The 21,004-nt window shown below is 50.3% G+C and overlaps 1 protein-coding gene across 2 annotated transcripts in view; it reads right to left on the reverse strand.

The window, feature by feature from the left end:
* Positions 1-21,004, reverse strand: part of AP2B1 (adaptor related protein complex 2 subunit beta 1) — a 103,157-nt gene that overhangs the window by 54,501 nt on the left and 27,652 nt on the right. For both annotated transcript variants that reach the window (XM_075905003.1, XM_075905002.1), the window contains exons 6-13: positions 17,484-17,674; positions 16,001-16,222; positions 15,124-15,244; positions 12,703-12,798; positions 7,509-7,624; positions 6,590-6,755; positions 4,437-4,535; positions 1,956-2,215 (exon numbers count right to left, since the gene is read on the reverse strand). In XM_075905003.1, coding sequence (XP_075761118.1) covers positions 1,956-2,215; positions 4,437-4,535; positions 6,590-6,755; positions 7,509-7,624; positions 12,703-12,798; positions 15,124-15,244; positions 16,001-16,222; positions 17,484-17,674 — 1,271 coding nt within the window. The remainder of the gene's footprint in view (positions 1-1,955; positions 2,216-4,436; positions 4,536-6,589; positions 6,756-7,508; positions 7,625-12,702; positions 12,799-15,123; positions 15,245-16,000; positions 16,223-17,483; positions 17,675-21,004) is intronic.

Genomic DNA, 21,004 nt, shown 5'->3' on the forward strand with positions numbered 1-21,004 from the left:
TCAGTGTTCCAGATGGCCCTGCCAGGCTGCCAAGAGGGGAGCTTAGACACTTTACTTCCTGCCACAAGCAAACCTGCAACTGTCATCAGTAGACTTACCAAGCAGAATCAGCCATGGTGACAGAGAGCAGCAACACAGCAAGGATCCCTGTGGCTGGCAACTGGATGCCAGAGTCCCAGACTGCTATCTGGGTGGGCCTCTTTGGCTAGTTCTTTAACCCTAGAGTGGTGTCCAGGGAACAAACTGAACCATCTGGACTGTCACAGGTAGCTCACGCTTTCTGCCATAATTCAGACCTCAACCTGCCTCATGACTCTAGGCCAAACATCTTTATTAATGACCTGGATGAGGGGGTGGATTGCACCCTCAGCAAGTTCACTGATGATACTAAGCTAGGGGGAGAGGCAGATATACTGGAGGGCAGGGATAGGGTCCAGAGTGACCTAGACAGATTAGAAGATTGGACCAAAAGAAATCTGATGAGGTTCAACAAGGAGAAATGCAGAGTCCTGCCCTTGGGACGAAAGAATCCCAAGCATTGTTACAGGCTGGAGACCGACTGGCTAAGTAGCAGTTCGGCAGAAAAGGACCTGGGGACTATAGTGGATGAGAAGCTGGATATGAGTCAACAGTGTGCTCTTGTAGCCAAGAAAGCTAATGGAATATTAGGGAGCACTGCCGGCAGATGTAGAGAAGTGATTATTCCCCTTTATTCGGCTCTGGTGAGGCCATATCTGGAGTATTGTGTCCAGTTCTGGGCCCCCCACTATAGAAAGGATGTGGATGCATTGGAAAGGGTCCAGCAGAGAGCAACTAAAATGAGGAGGGGGCTGGAGCACATGACCTATGAGGAAAGGCTGAGGGATTTGGGTTTGTTTAGTCTGCAGAAGAGAAGAGTGAGGGGGGATTTGATAGCAGCCTTCAACTTCCTGAAGGGAGGTTCCAAAGAGGATGGAGAGAGGCTGTTCACAGTAGTGACAGATGGTAGAACAAGGAGCAATGGTCTCAAGTTGCGGTGGGGGAGGTCTAGGTTGGATATTAGGAAAAACTATTTCCCTTGGAGGGTGGTGAAGCACTGGGCTGGGTTCCCTAGGGAGGGGGTAGACTCTCCATCCCTAGAGGTGTTTAAGTCTCGGCTTGACAAAGCCCTGGCCGGGTTGATTTAGTTGGGATTGGTCCTGCCTTGGGCAGGGGGCTGGACTTGATGACCTTCTGAGGTCTCTTCCAACTCTATAATTCTGCATGGGCCTGACCCTTTTCTCCAGGCTCCCTGCTTTCAAAGATCCCGAGCATCAGCAAGAGCTCTTCAGCCGTTTCTCCCACTGTGCGCTCCCCACTGTGGGAGAGGTCAACTGTGTACCTGGCCGTGGGAGAAGGGAGACATTTTCCATGTAGCCAAGTCCTGCATTTCCCAAAAACCTCTCGCCCCATCCCAGAAACACACACCTCCCAAGGCAGTGTGCGCATCAGCTGCTTTTCTCCTCTTGCCAGCCCTACACCGCTTCAAAGCTTTTATTTCTCCAGCCCCTCTATCAGACTCTCCTCCCTGTGTCACTCCAAAAGCGGCGCAGAATTCTCTTTTCCCCTACCACACACACCTAACAGACTCATCTCTGTGCTGCTTCCTATCTCCTTTGTGGTTTCCAACACGCTAGCCACTAGCCATGTGTGGCTACTTGGCCAGTTGAGCGTGGCTAGGTCGCTACAGCAGTAGCCCCTCTAGTAGCTACTGCTTCAGAACTGGTTGGACATCGCGGGTCTAGAAGCTCAGAAGCTACAACTAGGGTAAGAGCCTTGTATGGGACAGGCTCGGAGATGGCTCGCTGAATGATCTGCACAAACCTCTGGAATTGGGAAGATCTGGCTTTTGTAGCAGACCCTGGCATCTTTTCAGTTTCTTAGGAGGGAAGAAAACCACAGCTCTCCAACACCCTCCCTGGTGGCTCCTGGCTTACCTTCCATGGTGAATTGGCAAGTGTTTGCGGTGGATCCCATGGCTGCCCTCCACAAAAGCATTGGGGGGCTTGTGATACACAGACGCCAGTGACCCGATGTGGCAGATCAGCTCATCCAGCAGAGTCGGCTCGATCAGGTCAGTCTCCTCCGAAATCAGAGGCTTTTCCGATAAGACCACTTCTTTGGCAGTCACGGGGTCCGTGGAGAGAAGGCGCCAGTAGATATAGCCACGATCCCGCAGGTCTGGGTTGTCCGAATCCTAAGATAAAACTCTGCATTACTCTAGTGGCTGACCAAGTTTGACTGCTCCAACTATAGCCTGCTTCTACTGTCCTTCATTTAAAACACTTGTTGGAAGAGCAGCGTTGGCCAGGAGACAGATGCTAGAGAGACTGCTATTCCTTGGCAATCAGTCACCTTACTAGAAAAATCCCAGGGTCTTACCCTTTGTGCTCATTCCCAAACACAGCTAATCTGGGTGGTCAGAGAGGAAAACCCTAGACTTACATTTAGTAAAATTTAAAAAGGGTTCAACTCCTCAAGGTTACTAAGCACAGAAGCTGATGTAATTTCAAATGTGATCTTCAAAATGTCCTGAAAGACGCAGTGTAGCCAGAAGGATGGGGAAGGGGATCAAATTGACTCCTTCAGCCACTACGTATCATGAAAGACAATAGCCAAAGATTTCTGGAAATGTGTCTCATTCAAGGGCACTGGAGGGACAAGACACACAACGTTGCAATATGGGGCTGGTTTGCCTTTCATCATTTACAGTTTTATGCCGGGAAGGTCTCGTTTACTCCTCCACTTTGTTAATAAGACAGATACGAAGAGACACAAACTGAATTGACTGTTATGGCTTTCTTCCATTCCCAGGCCTCCAGCTGTTAACATCTTTGTTTTATTGGAGATAATTCTTCCCTAGCATGAAATCTCCATTCCCTTTTCAAATAAAAGCTCTCCTTAAAAAATCAAAGCAAACAGATGCCGTCTACTCAACACCCAGGCTGGGAGTAGCAGCGAAAGATGGATGAGCCTAAACATTTTCTCACTCACTACATCTCCTCACCCCCCCAGCGTCCTCCTCCTCCAGCTCTGTGATGCCAGGTGTCCAAGTTGCAATAGCCCCCTGTGATACCAGGGTTCAGAACTTTCTCCCGCTTGGAACACACGAGCGGCCATTTGTAAGACGACTGAGCTGGCTAACCCCGTTCCACTTGCTGTGCTCTAGCAGTGATCTCAAGTCGTCAGAGGCCAATTGCTCATGCCTCTCATCGCGGCACCTTGCCTGGTGAGCTGCTACACCTAAGGGGGGGATCTTTTTTAAACCCTCTTGACCCCCATCAAGAGACACTAACTCATCCAACCTACCAGTTGCCTGCTTACGGTCAAGCAGGGCCTTTGAGGGCAGATGGAGGGGATGATCACTTGCTCCAAACTGCCTTTCAATACAAGACAAGTCAGAACTCTGCTTCCTAAGAAGCCTTCCTGTCGGCAACACAACTAGGGGAGTTTGACCTGGTAAAGGGCAAACTCAGATTTTCCTCTCCGCTTCCCTTTCCTGCCCTCTCCATGAAACACAAGCAGAGACCAACGATGTCTTCTACCCAGAGAAGAGAAGCATGCTCATTCGCTCACGCTCAACTGGAAACTAGGGAGCTGCACCTATGAAAGCGAGCGCAGAACAGTGACACGGCCCTGGGCGCGCAATGCCTGGCTAATCACGTGAAAACACAATAAACCAGACTCGATGGAGGTGTGTGAAATAAGCCTATTAGAATCCTGGCCTGTTTTGAGACTCGGCAGGCAGAGCACATCTTCGGCAGGCCCTCTCTGTAACCATGCCTAGGCCTTCCCCTGCAGGCCACTTCATAGCCTGTCCAATAGCAACTTCATCTTCACTGCCATGTAAACTCTGAAGCCAACTTCTTTCCCCCACCTTCCAATAGCTCCCTACACATCCAGGAAAGACTTCTAAATGGCAACAGACCCACGCTCGTGACCTTTGAAAAGAGGCTCAGGGGCTGGATACAGCCCCTGGCTTGCCTGGATTCTGGACCCCAAGGCTTGGGGCTCTCCCCGCCCAGCAACAGAGAGCCCCACCACTTTGGTGTGCAAGGAGAACGTGGGGAGAGTCTTTCTGCTTCTAAGTCAGTGGCCACAGGCCAGCGAGGCGTGTTTTTGTGCAGCCCCTGACTGATATTTCTGTGGGTCAGTGACCCCCAACTCAAAAAAGGTTCCTGCCCGTTTTACAGCAAGGGTGACTAGTAGATGTTGTTTCAGACAGTTCTGAAATAGCAAAACAGAAGCAAACAATTGCAGGGCCCTGTTATGAAGCCCTCCCCTGAAATGCTGCTCAGGAGAAACTAGGTGTGCACGGCGACATCTTGAGTTGGTGCACAACACCGAACGGCCTGCGTGCGCAGGGCCCTGGCAGCACGGCTTCCCAGCACCTTGCCTCCCGGGAAAGCTCAGCTTACCTGCGTGGCCAGGCTCAGGACCTGCTGGACCAGCTCCTGTGTTTCTGAGGGTTTCTTTAAGAACAACTTGACTATTGCAGTCAGCAGGGTGAGCTGCACCTAAGACCAAGCAGCAACACAGCAAGAGATTCAATGAGCCGCACTGGCATTGGTGCCTGTCCCCTCTCCCCCGCCACTTGAGCTCCAGCATGGGGGTTAGTACATAGCTACGGGAGTCCTCCATGCACATCAGGATCGTGATTGCTCAGTTTACTGTTTTACTGCCATTGTCGGCAACTAGCAGCAGCTAACAGCAAAACAAATGATACACAGATTTGGATCTTGCCTTCCCATATTAGCTTCTTACCCCAATTGGTTTTAGCAGCTTGTCCTTTGTAAGTCCATGGCCCTAACCGTGTATTCATTTCACCAGCCATGTGAAACATGCTGTTAGGGCAGCCACACCACCAGCACAGGTTATCCTAGAGCAGTGGTCTCCACAACCTTTTTACACCCAAGATCACTTTTTAAATCTCAGAACAGGTGAAGATCTACCACCCCGCCCCTTCCTTGAAGCCCTATTCTCTCTATTCTCCTCCTGTCCATCACTTGCTATACCCAGCCCTTACTTACACACTCTGATAAACAGTTTATTTTTAAATTATGTGATATATAAAATTAAAATCACGTGTTTATAGTTAGGAAATAAATGGTCTGTTTTTTATTCATGCTATTTAAATCTAAAATGAAGCATTTATAATTATACATATTGTGGGGACAGAGTTCTGCGGCTGGGGGCAGGGGAGAGGGAACAGGGTGCTGGGAGGGCAGGGAACAGGGTTCAGCAGCAGGGGACAGAATGGCAGTGGGGACAGAGTTCGAGGAGTGGGGACGGGGATAGAGACAGAGTTCTATAGCTGGGAACAGGAGAGTGGGGACAGAGTTCTGTGGCTGAGGACAGCGTTCGGGGAGTGGGGACAGCATTCTGTGGATGGGGATAGCGTTCTGTAGCTGGGGTGCCAGTGGAGGCAGAAAGTCCCCTGCATCTGCCTCCTCCCAGGATTCCTCTCCCCCCGCCCCCCGAGGGAAACCAGCACGCACCTGTCCCGGGGCCGACCCCCCCACCCCGGCGCAGGGAAACCCTGTGCGCGCCTGCCCCAGGGCCGACCCCGCGCGTGCCTCCCTCGAAGCTGACTCACCTCTCCTGTGCAGTGCAGGGAGCCGATGCTCCCTCCCGCAGTACACCCGGCAGAGCAGCTAGCGCACTTCTGGAATTGCCAGAGGTGGCGCTAAGCTGCGGGACTTCTGTCCATCCCCGGGAAGGCGACACTACCTCCATTTTCACTTGAAGTAAGTAGTGGGGCTTCTCGGGGGTGGGAGGGAAATGGGGGCGGGCGGACAGGACGCCTCGTGATCGACCTGTTGGTGACCATGGTCCTAGAGTGTACCCCAGCACAGGTGGCTCATACCACAGACAGTGGGGCACTTATTTTAAGACCTAGCAAGCTACTGTGCATAAGGCTTCTCCTTTGCTCAGTGCAATTTCCACCTGTCTGATGCATTGTTCACTATTCTAGGAAGAAGCAAAAACCCTTAAATCACCCGCCAGACAGCTGAGAAGATTTTATTCCAGCTTCAGATTGAGGGGTTCCTACCTATTCAAATGGGACACAAAGGGCTAGTTGAAAATTCTCCACCAAACTTGTTTGACAGAAAATTGGGGTTTTGTCTAAAGACAAAACTGGCTCAAAAAGTATCTGCTTTCCACAGAACAGTTTGATTTTTGTCACAAAACCAGTGTCAATAGGTTGATTTGGAGATGCTGCTATAGTGCCTAATGGGAGCTCTCGTTTGGTTGCCTCATGTTCCCATTCTCCTCTGTGGGCTGGGCTCAGTGGCCAGACTACATCTCCCATGGTGCACCACATATCCCCCCCCCCCTCCAGGGAGTGGACAGAGGTGCCTTCTGGGAGATAGGAAAGACTAGCCTACAGATGTACACATCCTGCAAAGGAAAGCACCAGCATTCCCAAATCCAAGTGTTTTGATTTTGGAATTTTAGCCCCTACAAAATCGGTTTTCTGAGGGGGCAAAACATTTCCCATCCAACTCCACCAGCCCTACCTGTGCAGACTGCATGAGCACCCGAGGAAGGGGATGGTGAGCAGTTGTACCTGGGTGCTTTCATCATGGAAGCCTTCCAAGAAGCTCTCCAGCAGTTCATCCGCGTTGTCGATTCTCTCTGCGTATTCGCCCACTATCCAGATCATGGCAGCCCTGGCATCTGGCTCGTCCAGGGAGTCGAGGTTCTCGCATAGCGTGGCAATGATGCTCTCATACCTGATTTATCAGAGCACTGAGTTATCAAATCATGGTGAAACTCCAGCCTCATTCACAGTGGGCGGTCAGTGGCAAAGCCCCTGGGCCAAGTCAAAACGACTTCCATTTTTATGGGCAATGAGACACATAACAAGAAGACTAATTTCCAGGAAAAAAAAGCACTTCTGTGCACTCCCCTGCCAAAGGGGAGAGCGTCAAAGTAGCTACATTTCAAAGGCTTCTCAAGAGCTTTGTAATTCTCTTCCTCTTCGCAGCAACACTGCAAGAGAAACTCCAGGCAGAGGTGCCTCAATTTGTCTCTTGAAAACAGGATCTGAGATTCAAAATCTCACATCAGCTGAATCACTCCCCTTGAGCCTGTATCAGATTCTGCATTTTCCCTGGCAGCCCCCCTTCCTCACTGGAAATTCCAACCTGTGTATTAAGCACCCATGCCCCCCAGGGGTAGCAGTGGAATGGCCACTGGCGTGAGCCTAGGTTTAACATTTTGTAAGCACTTTCCCATGCTCTCCTGATTACCCTGATGGCGTGGCGGGCATATACCCTGGCAGTCACAACAGAATCTGCTATAGAACCCTGAAGAGGTTCAACCATTAGTATCTACTCATCCCGGAGACTCTGCTGAAAGACACTGATGCTTTATCTGCATGGACAAGAGTCCCTCACACACAAGAGCTGGAAGGGGGCACTGGCCCTCTCTGTGAAAGCAGGTTGCTTTCCTTTGGACAGTAGGCCTGCAGGATTTGCACATACTTGTTGGGATACTTGCGGAAGATGTCCCTGATGACAACAATGGCCTCTTGGACAACGTAGTTGACTTTGGTTTGGATGAGGTCGAGTAGCGTGCTCACGCAGCGCTCTGCAGATTGCTGAGGAGAGGAGAGAAGCGGGACAGTTATCCTACGGCTACCATTTTGGACAAGCACTTCTGCCCAGCACATTGCGTGTAACTGGAGTACCAGGCACCGAAAGCAGGGGCAAGAAAATGAGGCTGGTCTCTCAAGGTAACTAGATCTCAGAGGGATCGCTGTGTTTGTCTGTGTCTGAAAGCCAACAAGGAGTCTTGTAGCACCTTAAAGGTTGACATTCATTTGGGCACGAGCTTTCGTGGGTAAACCCCACTTTGCCAGATGCACAGAGTGGGGGAAACAGAGGTTGGGATACACATGTACTAACACTGCAAAAGAATTCTTTGGCTATGCTAATACATATATAAATTCCAACCTCTGACTCCTTGTTGGTCTGGCAAAGTGGGTTAGTAGTCATGCCCCAGACTGGGACTCCACAGAAGAGCAGCAAGGGGCCCCTAGAATGCTCTCCGGGTCACATGGAGACCCTGGAAACTGGAGCTGCAGTCATTAGGATAGAGGAGCTAAAGGGCTTGGAGGCAGCAGGATGCCACAAAAGAGTGAAGTGGCTGAGACACCGGAGGGACTGAAACACAGCCAGCAAACTGGGCACTAGCAGAGCATGTGATGCCTCATTACACAGCAGGTGATTAATGGGAGGAACAGATTGCTCAAGGCAGTACATACGCAGCCCCCATCAATCACTTCGGAAAGCATTCGGTGAGGATACATCCCGTCCCTCCCCCAGGTGGATGTGAGAGCGGCAGAGCATTGGGGGAGGGTGGAAGAGGTTAAAATCAGGGAAAATTGGCAGCTCAGTCTGAGAATGGGCATAAATCTCGCAGACACACCTCAGCCTGACCCACAGCCCTGACTTGGGCAGAGCACAGAATGCCTCACCCATGCCCCATTCACCTCCGCATGCCTGTGCTGACAGAAGATCTAGAAATTCCCAGCAACAGACGCCTGCCGAATACCAACCTCCCCTCTTCACTACATTAGGTCTGCTTACTATTGCTCGATACGTACCATGCTATTACGATGGCAGGGAAAAAGCCATCTGAGTTCATGTCATTTAAAGGCATCAGCCTTGATTACAGGCTGCTCCGCTCTCTTCTCTCGCTTGACAAAACAGCATTTGAAGCCTGTCAGCTACCAGCTTACAAGTCTCAGGCAGGCAGACCTTTGGCACAAGGCAGGGCCGGGAGATCTCAGCAAGGCCCCTGGGGCCAGAGACCATTATCAGCAGCTAAGTAGCTGTGCGGGGTTGGGCTAGTTCCCCTCCTGGTGGATACCGGGCAGTTCCGAAGCTGCACACTCAGCTCCACGCCCCAGGAACAAAGACTTCTCTTCATTATTACTTACATGATCTTACAGAGACATGGGCTACATTTGGGGACGTTCCATGGCCTTTTGTTACATGGGTCAGACTGGGATGTAAAATCTCACTGAATCAGTTAACTGGTTAAACAGGGTGGGGTGCTCCAGCTTAGCTGGGTTGGAGCACTCCCTGCCCGCGGGCTGGCTGCTCCGGCCAGGACAGAGGCTCGCTGCAGGTGAGGGACTAGCCTGGCCAGGGGCCCGCCATGGTTCCATCTGGTGTTGGAATCTATGAAGTTTTCCCTAAATTACCACCTTTCCAAAATATTCTTTACAAACCAAAGTACAACTATTGAGTTGAGCAAGCCTGAACATGAAACTGACAGCTTACACTGTCCAAGCACTAAGGCATGCCAACAGGACACAGGAAAAACAAGTTATTATTTGCAACTCTTGCCCTGTGAACGCTGTGGTACAGCCCGTTACACCAGGGATAAGGTTCCTTGTTGCAATGTCTAATTTTTGCGTGAGTGTCCCTTTGAAGAGGTACAGCCACATGGGGATCTGTGCAGTGCGGCAATCCTAAAGTCTCCATGCCAAGATATGCCTCCCCTCCAGAGGGTGGGCAGCCATTTTAAAAGATGGGTATTTCAAAGGTTCCTAGAGGTGGACACTTTACCAGATAATTACAACTTTTATTTAACTGGCTAGTTATAGGAGTCGGCGGCACCAAAGCAGGAATGGTTTTCAGCTAAGGGAGTAAAAAAATTGTGCGACAAACCAAACCAGTCGGATTCTGCAGAGTTCGCCAAATTGTACAGCACGGTACTAATCTTACGGGGTCATTAATTATGCTGGTTTCTTTGATTGGATCAAAACCCACTAATAATACCACTCCCTTCTCTTTGCCTTCCTGGTCCATAGTGCTTGTCACACTAGCTGCAGCTCTGCTACTTTCACACAGATTCTTCATAGCCATCTGGTCCCTAGTGAAGCCCTTAGACACAGATTGAGGCTAGATTCATACTCCTCCAATCACAGCTGCAAGCTTCCCTTTAGCCCTGCTGCTGAGATGCAAACCTCCATCCCCTCACCAGCTAACGTGACTGCTCTAAGTCTCGAGTCACAGTAGAGAGAAATTTATTCAAGAGCCAACTCTTCTGTAAGACACACAAGTGGAGGAGCGGGAGGACTCGTGAAGGCGGGGACTGTGGTTCCCTGTGGATGCTCATTCATCAGCAGCTCCCGCTGGCTGCGCCCTGTGTCAAAGGCAGATTTCTAAGCCAGCAGGAGCCTGAGCATTAGGTGGCTGAGTGCAGAGAGCCCTCCATTAGTCACCAGACACAGTGAAAACAGCCTTGAGTTGAGAAAACTGGTGCACTGAGCACAAGTACTGATTAGCCCAGTGATGAAAGCCTCATTTTACACCGTAAGAGGCTGCTTTGAACTTCACACTTGAATTTGGTTCTTGTAAGAAATAAACAGAACTAATCTGTAAAAGCAAAGTCTCCAAAGGAAGGTTGCTAAAAGAAGGGTTTAACTCAGCCTATTAGGATACACAAGGGTCCAGTTACACAGCAGGGAAATTAGCTGGGACATAGTTAGCTTTTCTGCATGGCCCTCACACAATCCCTGAGAAGAGACTCCCATGGGATCTAGGCATGTGCTGCTTCCCATTACACATGGCCCAACTTCTAACCTGATGGGATTATCTGGAGTGGACTAGTCAGGGATTTGGCTGAGAAGCCCAGCCCCTAGAACGAATCATCTCTGATTTGACCAAACTGCTTAGTAGCCGCAGCTCTTTCAGACTCAGATCCTCTTCTCTTACTGTTGCTACTATTCAAATAGGCTGTTCCACTCCACTTGGCCACAGAGGGACACACACTGGCATCCACAGACACTAGCATCAGGAAACGTGGCCAGATCAGTGCTGATCACTGCCTCTCAGCAACTTCAAGCTGGAAGAGGAAACTATGGCAGGGACAAATGTTTTCCTGTCAGCACTGCTCTGAGCTGAAAGGCCCAGGGAACAGGAGAGTGGAGATAAGAGGGCAAATCAAAGGCCATATGTCCCGTAGACGGAGGAAGCAGTCTAAGGCCTTGTGTACACAGACTTGCACTTCAAACCTGCGTGGAGTCTCCTGTTTCAGCTTCATCAGCCCGGTTGGGAAACAGAACCATCTAGACGGCTTTTGCTACTGGTTTATCTAAATGACACTCTAAGCTGGGTTGGGGAACCCTGGCCTGCGGGACAGATCCAGGCCCCCACTTAGTTTCACGTGGCCCATAGCAAGTCCCCATGCTTGGGAAGCCCCAAGCCTCGGTGCCCCCTGCAGGGCTGGAGCTGCGGGTGCTGGCTCGTGGCCATCCAGGAAACTCTGCATGTTGCCATCGCCTGCAGGCACCCCCTCTACAGCTCCCAATGGCTGGGAACGGTGGGCAATTGGAGCTGTGGGGGCAGCATCCGCAAGTTAACATCCGCACAGAGCCACCTCTCCCCCCCCCCCCCCCGGGCTTGCAGGGGACACATGCTGGACACTTCCAAACCTGGGCGCTACTGGAGGTAAGTGCCACGCACTCCCTCCTGCATCCCAACCCCCTGCCCTGAGGCCCCTCCTACACCCTAACTCCCACCCAGACCCTGGTACGCTCACCTCCTGCCCTAAGCCCCCTCCCACACTCTAAACCCCTTGGCCCCCCCCTCACATCCCAATCCCCCCCTTCCTAAACCCCACCCCAGAGCCTATACCCCCCCTCACATCCCAACTTTCTGCCTCAGCCTGGAGCCCCCCTCCCACACCCCGAGCTCCCCAATTACGGCCAACTTTCCCGACCAGATGGGCCAAAAACCATTGGCATTTGTGGCCTCCAGTCTATCTGGTTGGGAAAGTTGGTGACCCTAATCCCAAAACCGTGGGGAAGCCCTGAGCCTCTGCATCCCCCCACCTCCCCATAGCCCCGGGGCTGTTCGTCACCCACAACTGGTCTTTTCTGGGGGTCAGAGATCTTGGTAGGAAAAAGGTTCTCCACTCCTGCTGTAAGCCTTGTCTCTTCACAGTGATCCCTTTCTAGTACCTTTCAGAGCTAGACTTGCTTTAAAAGTTCAGTCAACATGCCACCTCCACACCATCCTTTGTAGGCAGCTGTTGAACTGACAAGGGATCTTTTAGACTGTTCTTCTGGATATCTGCAAGTGTCCATGGAAAGTCACTCACATGAGACAGACTAACAGGTATCCGAACAAAGCTGCACACTTTACAGGTCTTTAAAACGAGAGAATCAGACAGAGTCATGCCAAGCGTGTGTTCCACTTCGCAATGGACTTCAACTCTACATGCAGAAAAAAATAAAAACAATTCCCAATACTTTGTGTAGGTCCTACTGAAATGGAACGGGGGCTCAAGCCCTTCCTTCACGGCACTGGGTCCTCTGCATTCCTTATGAAACAAACCAGACCCAGCTCTCAGGAACCAGGGCATTCTTAGTGGGTGATGCCACTGAAGTTAATAGAGCTGTGACAACTTACATCTGCCCATCTCCGTCCGGTAGGCTGGGATCCAAGAGAAAAAGGGCAACCTTGAAGTTCAGGCACTACACTAGGGCTCAGATCAGAGTTCCTGCCCAGACGCTGTTGCTCACACAGTGACAATCTCTAAATCAGGGTAAGAAGCCTTTCCCTACCCCACAAGGCTGAAGAGGAGGAATCCATTCTGATTTCTGAAGTGCTCAGTCATCATGGTGTGTGTCAGATCTATAAACTTGTGTCAAGTACTTGCCTCAACCTTGATAGCACAGCGGCCAATAGCTCGCACAGCCTTGCGGACAAAGTCAACATCCACCTCGGTAGCGTACTCCTTGAGTTCCGCCAGGACCTGTCGGGAAAACCATCACACGAAACATGAGACATCTGTGCCACACAGTCGGGCTAACAGCCCCATTGGCCACCCCTCCAGTCAGGTACCTGAAAATTAAGTGTTGCTACCGAACCCCAGAGCATAGAGAGATTTAAACATTCTGGGATCCAAGTGTTTAGTTAATTTACACCATGCCCATCCAGACAGACATACATACAACACTACCAGTAACACCAAAACCAGTCGCTGCAGCCATTAACATATGCAGCAGGACCAGCTTGGAGGAGAAAGATAATTCAGCAGGGGCCTATGGGCAGAAGAGGAAATAACGTCAAAGATTATTCTCAAATTGCCCATACCAATCCCTTGGCAGCAAAACCTGCTCTTTGGGCTATGGAATCACTGCTTTGGGGTGGCGGGGCGGGGCTTTAAGGAGGTACAGGAAGAGATGGTAGGTGAGAAGTAGGGCTTTGGATATTTCCCAGCATACAGAGTACTTTTCTTCTCCAGTGCTGCCCATCCCTATCTATTGACTCTGAGTACCCTGGGAGACACCAGCAATCCTGTATGGAGAACCTATCACCACCTGCTATGCAGACAAGAGTGTTTCTTTAGATACAAAAAGTTGCATTTAAAATAAACTTTACTCCTTGCGCCTGGGCTGCTATTCAACAGGTGCAAGAGTTCTCTCCAGGAACTGCCAGGATCTTAGAAGACGCTGGAGGATCATCTGGTTTAGAAACAGCTCTGCCCAAAGCAAGCCACCTGGTTATTTCTTTAAGGAGCCCAATGAGGGTTGTAAGTGAGAAAACCAGCACGAAACAGGAGACTTGTGTGAAGAACCTGGACTCACTGCTCTGGCAGTGCAAGAAGGCCTTTAAGTGGGTGAAGAGGAAAACCCACACAGCAGAGGCAAGGTGTGGGCAGAGCAGCTAAGCTCTGCAGTTTTAATATTTCAGTGGATGCTATTTTATATACGGCTGCACCACATGACAAACACATTGGCGTCAACAGCTGCATAAGCAATGACTTACGCAGAGCTTTCCCCTGCAAAGTGCTGTACAAACATCAGCTGCTTCTCAACACACCGAGGTAGCAAATATCTCCATTTCACAAATGAGAATCTGAGGCACAGATTAAGTGTCTCCCCCCAGATGGAAACAACAGGTACAGTCTCAGTAGGTTCCACGTTAGGCCACTGGGTTTTGCCAGTTTTATAAACACAACTTTAGAACTAGGAAGGTGATGTGAGTTCCAGGTTCTCATCTTTGATCTTAGACCTCTGGACTCGGCTTCCCTTGACAACCCACTGCACTAGCAGAAGGCCCTTCAAAATGTAATGGGAAATCTGCAGAATGAAATCCAAGAGCTGGGCGACACGTATATATTCCTGGTTTTCAACAGATTTGCCATGCCCAGCAGATCAGCGATTTGGCACTGCCTTGCTCTGTCACTTCGCATAAGGAGCAACCCAAACAGGTATTTTAAAGATGCCACGACACATGACTATTTAGTTATAAGTAGGACAGGAAGGCACAGCAACAGTAACAGGAATCACTCTGTTAAAGAGGAGACAGGGTGTGGTTTCCAGCACTAGGAGTGAAGGCATAAACCAGGGGTGGGGAACCTCAGGCCCAGGGGCCAAATGCAGCCTTTGACTTGCCTGGATCCAGCCCCCAAGGCTTTGGGGCTCTCCCCCAGCATTGGGGAGTTTACACTCCCACTGTGGGGCTGGAGCTCACAAAATCTACTAGCCTGGGCCCTCAGACTCTGGTATGCGAAAGAACATGGGGAAGGTCTTTCTGCTTCTCAGTTGGGGGCCACGTCAGTGAGGAATTGGTTTTCCTTTTTTGCTTTTCAGTTGTGCGCAGCCTCCGACTGATTTGTCTATGTGCTAGTGGCTCCTGACCCAAAAGAGGGCCCCCTCCAACCCCGCCAGCATAAAATTTCAGACACTAGGATGACAGGACAGAAGCAGCACAGAACGGGAAGATGTACAGAGTAGTCCAGACAACACACATTCCAACTTTGACCCTGCCACCAACTCATATGGCAACTTACTTCAGCTCTGTTTGTTTCTACAATTCTGAGCTGTAAAACCTAACCCCCTACCTAACAAGGATGCTGTGAGGTTTGTACAACACTACCAACATGCAAAGCACTGAGGAATTTCCGTCCCCTCTATTAAGTAAGAGTGCCCCCTGTGCCAGAGCGAACACAGATCGCTGCTAGGTATTGTACCACTGTGCAGAGAATACGTTGAGAAGTATTGTTTGTGCACATGCATCCTGGAGCCGGCACATACCCGCCAACTGCAATCACATCACAGCCAGAGTGACTGACCTGGGCAATGTTTGCCTGGGATGCCAGGCGGATCATGATGTCCAGCTTCTCCAGTTTGACGTAGATGGGGTCGTTGTACTTCACAAAGAATACCTTGATTTCTTGCTTCAAGATTTCCGGCCTGCGAAACACACACACAGGCATACAAGAATCACCCACACTTGTGACACAAGGGCTTTCCATTTCAATAAAGATGGCCTGATTTTTAGATTAACCTAACGCTGACAATACACATATATCAGCCCTGAGCAGTGATTTGCACACAAATGTGGCAGAACCGTGGTTTAAATGACAGTGCATCTTTTACCTCTAGTCTGATTTTTTAAACTGCTAGGTTCAAGCCACCTTAACTCTGCCTGTATCCCTATCTGCCCTCCACCCATTCATAGCTCCCTCCCAACACATGCCACTTACACAACCAGATCCTCTCCTTCAGTGGCTACACATCAGCATCTAGCCCCTCTCCCCAAATACACCAACTCCACACTCATCCCATCTTTTCAACATCATCAAGACATGAGAACCAAATGTCAATCCCCTTCTTCCAGCTTAGACAGAGTGGGGGAAAGGGTTGTCTTGTGTTTCTAGAGCAGGGAGTGGGGACAAAAGGAATGTGTCCCCCTTCCCCAAGATATCTTGCTGGCTGCAGAAACGTGACAGTGATGCCGGTAGAGTGAATCAGCTGTAAAAACAGTCAATGACGCCAGCCAACAACTGTGTGTTCAAAGATACAGGAAACAAGACTAGTCAAGCAACTCCTCAGCCAGAACCAGAGTTGGGTCCTCAAAATGAGCATGCCTGGAGGCAGAGAAACTTTGGAATGGATTAACTCTGCCAATCCCCAGCCCGCATCCTGAGAGCAGTGCTTGGGCCATACCTTTTCTGCACAATCAAGTTGATGTTCCTCAGGGCAACATACTGAACTTCAGGCTCTCCAGAGAGCAGCGTGACGAGTGGGGGGGCTAGTTTCTTCAGCAGCATACTGTAATAGTCGGACTCCTTGGGCAAGAGCTCCAGGAACTTCATCAAGACTTTCACTGCTGAAAGCACCACGGCCGAGTTGGCGTGAGACAGCCGGGGAGTCACCCGCTCACAGATGCTAGAGACAGAAAAGACTGACAATGAATTTCTCCCATAAGAGCTCTGCTGACTGTGGGTCCCATCGGGCACACAACAGGACCTAGGAGCCCAGGGTTGGCAAGTAACCCCTGGTAACCAGAAGTCAGGAACTGCATTTATAGTACCTTCAGCTCCCCACCCCAACTTGCAGAGAGGGAGTGGGGCAGGGTCAGAGCTATTCAGCAGGCAGCCCTGTTTGGGTAAAGCTAGGAGTGCACAGACCTGGGGCTGAGAGAACTCTCTAGGTTCCCAGAGCTCATTAAGAGCTGACTCACCACAAGGAAATCTTAGAACATCAAGAACGAGGGGAAAATTCAGTAAAACAGCCTACAGATTTTCTCTGAAGGGGATTATCTGTTCTGCCTCAACAATGCAGGCACAGAAGAAACCCAGCATATTCAATGAGGCTTGCACAGGATTTAAAATACACTAGGCTTGTGCCCTTTTTAGCTTCTTTATGAAGGACACAAAGAATTTTTTTTGAGAGAGACACAATGCTTGTTTCTGCTTGTTTCCCTCACAATATGATGGATGAAGAGGTTGGACTTTCCTGGTTTTGGTGGAGGACTGGAGAACGTGAGGGGATGGGGAGGGGATGAATATGACACACGCTCTTCTTCTCATGAAGCTAGACATTGAAGTTAAAGAGGCATTATCAAAACCAGTGCATTTCAAGCAGTGATCGAAACCCATTTCATTCCTCAATTTTATCTTCGGTCCTGGGATGCCATAAGTTAGACTAGTTTTCTTGGCACCATAGAATTTTCCAGCCTATGGAAAAAACAAGGAGCTTTATACAACAAAACAAGTCCTTCAGACCCTCCTTTACATGCAAAGAGCAGAAAGGCATGGGGAGAGGGGGGATTTTTTAATATGTCTCCTTTAAGTGGCATTGTGCTATCAGCTTGTGCTGTGGTTAAGTGGATGCACCAATTGCCACCACACCACAGGGCTTGACTGACCCCACTGCTGGATCCATGGATTGCTACGAAGAGCCAAGCCCTGTAGGGGTCTGGGAAACGCAGAGCGGTGGGGTCTGTGCAGTGTGGCAGCAGTTCGCAGTGGATTCTCCCGTGTGAAATACCTGGAATAGCTGACCCTTGTGGCTTTTCAGACTACTTTATTGGAAGCCTGGCTCTGCTATCGTAGGCTTATTCCATTAGGCTGCTACCCTCAGAGAGGTGCTGGCCGTACAGAAGGCCCACTGGCCAAGCGCGAAGGCAGTGAGCCCCTGCACATACCTCTGAGCCTCACGGTCGTCCTTGGGGTTGTAGTTAGACAGGCAGTCCAAGATGAAGATCTGGCCCCATTCGGTGCACTCGTTCAGGGCAGTCAGTAGCTTGTTAATGTTCTGAGGGTTCAGATCCAGCAAGTTACTGTTGGGATGCGACTCGCTGATCTCTGACAAGGCTGCCACAGCATTAGCCACCACCTAGGCGAGGGAGAGGAGAGAGGCATTCCCGGTTAGTGCATCGCTCAGGACCCAGGGGATTAGCTGGACACAGAGCAGGTTATGCAGCTGGCGTGCGATGGAGACTTCGCCTTGATATCATGACCCACAAGGAGCAGCTGTCACCAAACCTCGTTGAGACCCGCGTTAATCTGTCAGAGCAGCGGCAGCTCATGGGAGAGCCAAAGTTTCACTGCTGTCTTGCAATGGATTGGGCTGCCCAAAGCAGTAGTCCCTCCTAAAACACTCTGGGCATCTGGAGGGGAGAAGACACCCCAGCATTGCTGTTAGGAGGCCATGGCTGATAAAGCATAGGACCAATTGAGGGCCACAGCAGAGCCTCCCATCTCCTCCCCCACATGCTGCAGGTGGCAATGTGGGAACCAGTGTGTGCCGGGAGCCAGCTCTTAAGCCAGCTAGCCAGCTCTTAAGCCAGCTAGCCAGCTCTTAAGCCAGCTAGCCACGTAGAAGGGCTCCCACAGAGCTGCCACACCCCACCGCTGCTTCTGATACAGAGAAGCCTCCTGTCCCCTCCCACGCTGCTGCCTCTGATACAGAAGCAGTGCAGGATGGGGGGGGGGTGTGAAGAAGAGAGAAGGGCTTCGTGTAACTGTGCACGTTACAGCCCAGGCTCATCACTTAACCCTATAAACCCCAGTCTGAGCCCTCCGGATGAAGCTAGAGCATCTACAGAACTGTCTTCCTATGTGAAAGCATTTACTGAAAAATGCAACATTTCCCCTTACCCTGGTGAGGATCTGCCATGCAACCCCATGTGGAAGGAGGCAACTTGCAGATTTGGAAGCAGGTGGTTCTCCCAACTGCTTAAGAGACAAGCACCATCCCTGCCTGCAAGTCCTTCCCAGTGTAGTCATTTGTCTACTGCCTGCTGTGCAGGGTCTAGTTATAGTGCATTACACCTGGTCACTGCCAAAGCACAGGGTGGGACTTGCAGCCCACTGCAGCAGCATTCACCAAGGATGTTACTTCATGATGATTCACAACGCTAGCTCACTGGACGGGAACAAAACACTTCCTCCTCTGGATCATGGGAGTTCTGGAGCTATAAATCCTAACCCCACACCACAGGAAGAGTCTTAATACACAACAGCCATGTAATAGCTCAAAAAAAGCCACCACTGTAAGGTTTGCACGTTGGGTGCCATGGCGCTGTAAGCTGGAGCGAAACACAGAGCTCCCCAATATCACCCTACGCAACACTGTAAAATGCAGATGCTGCTGAACCTGGTGATCCATTAATGAAAAGTGCCCTGTGGGAGCTAGATGAATTGTGCTTTTCTCTCTCTAATGAAAATAGTATCAACAATGCCCATCACAGGCAGGGATCCGCCTCTAACGGTCATCTGCTCAAGCATTCCACAGGATCCCAGGACTAATTAGTGTGACCTTTGGTTACAGGACCACCTCTAGAGAAGCCTGGAGGGTCTCGTTAGGTTCCCCTGGATGCTGCTCTGAAAAGGACACAAGTACTGCAAATATTTTACAATGCTGCCAACGTTTTATAAAGCACCTGTCACTCTGGAGCAGTGTTCCACAATTCCAGCATACACCCACATGTCCGGGAGCTAGTTTGAAGGTCAGCTCAAGAGGTCACAATGCCGGGTGCTTAAAAAAAAATCTTAGATTGATTTTGTTAGCTGAGCAATTCTTCATCACTAACCAAGAAAGGATCACCCATGTGACTGCCAATGCCACTCTGATCTAATAAGACAGGTCCTCAGACCCCCTGCTCAAGCCTCACACTAGTTAATTTATTTCTACAACCCAAGCTATGCCCCCCACTCGCTGCTCCTATTGGTACCAGCTTTCTTTCAGGACCCACGCTTCCATCGTCAAATACACAACACAACTAGGATGAACGCTGGGCATGGGGAAATGTGGCTTCAGTCTCTGCTTTACTAATCCCAGACTAAGTCCCTGGTCTCCACCCTGCCACCTGGCTTTTGGCAAACGTCACATTTAAACACCATTCAAAGGCAGATGCAGCAAACATGGTTTATAACAGAGTCTGGCTGAACGGTGATAATTTGGCATTTAGATGAGGATCCCTCCCAGGAAGTTGGGCATGCCAATGGGATCTGGATAGCTACATCATGGAAGCGCCTTCAAAAAACCCATACTGGAGGCTGTTAAGAAGTATTTAACATCATAAACATACACGGTACATTACAGTGCTAGGGAGAGACTCTCTCTGTAGCCAATGTAACAGGCTCAACCAGGCCCTGGAGAAATCTGCAGTAAACAGCTATGCTGCATTTGTGAACGGTTCCTTCTGGCAGCTCAGCTCCATGCAAATGGCAGAGGGGGATATATTAACCAGGGTGGAGGGGGCAGAAAGAGAGCAGGTCTGTCTTGGCCAACCTCCATGGCAAGGGGTGGAGATAAAGCAGGGGAGGAGACAGGATGCTCACCAGGATGAGCAATCAGATTACTTTGTTATTATCTAAGGCTAATTGGAAATTAAACCAAGTGTGTAATGCAGCTAATGAAGGGTAATGTTCTGCTGCTTAAAACAGGAATCTTCCACTTACCAGCTCATTAAAACAAGCAAGATGACTGAGAAAAGCAGGTGAACAGATTAAGCAGCTCCAGGCAGATGTGGCTGGCTGGTTTATAGGCAGAGCAAGGCAGCCAATGCTCAGCAAGGAGGCTGTCCTCACAGCTCCCTCCAACCCTCCCAGATGTACAGCAGCCTCCCCACAACGGTGAAGGGGACTCATGGAGCTTCCCCGCATGCAAAGAGCTCCTGGCACTGTCTCTGGGGCAGACGCAGTGTGTGTGTTTCACTACAGGAGACGCCCATCTGGGGGTAGGTTGATAGGGAGGCTCCTGGCACTTGCATGGATACGTGTCTGAAAGATCATCCCTACAGCCACAGAATATGGACGCCCTTTGATTTCTCAGCTGGGAGATGGCGAAGCAGCCTCAAAGTATCAGAGCAAGCATCCAGATCCTTGGAGCATCAGCTCCATGCTGCTTACACTGGCGTGGCATTAGCACCACTGCCACATGGACAGTGCAGCCATGGTCCTATCCTACAACGCACCCGAATAAAACAATCTGCCTCCAGTGCAACAGGGCCAGGAACCGCCAAGTTAAATGGTCCAAGTGGCCAAACCAGGCAGCACAGATTAAGGCCCTTCGGCCCTTCATCCAGTTTATTTACAAGATGTGCACGTATGACCTCTAGCTCCAAGCCAAGCACTGCCCTGAAGTAATTTTCAATCCTAACTCCCAGTTCCAACCTTAACAAGGCCACGGACTCCCTCTGGGGTGTTGGGGAAACCTTCA

The sequence above is a fragment of the Pelodiscus sinensis genome, chromosome 21 (assembly GCF_049634645.1).
Source record: "Pelodiscus sinensis isolate JC-2024 chromosome 21, ASM4963464v1, whole genome shotgun sequence".
Classification (NCBI taxonomy): domain Eukaryota; kingdom Metazoa; phylum Chordata; order Testudines; family Trionychidae; genus Pelodiscus; species Pelodiscus sinensis.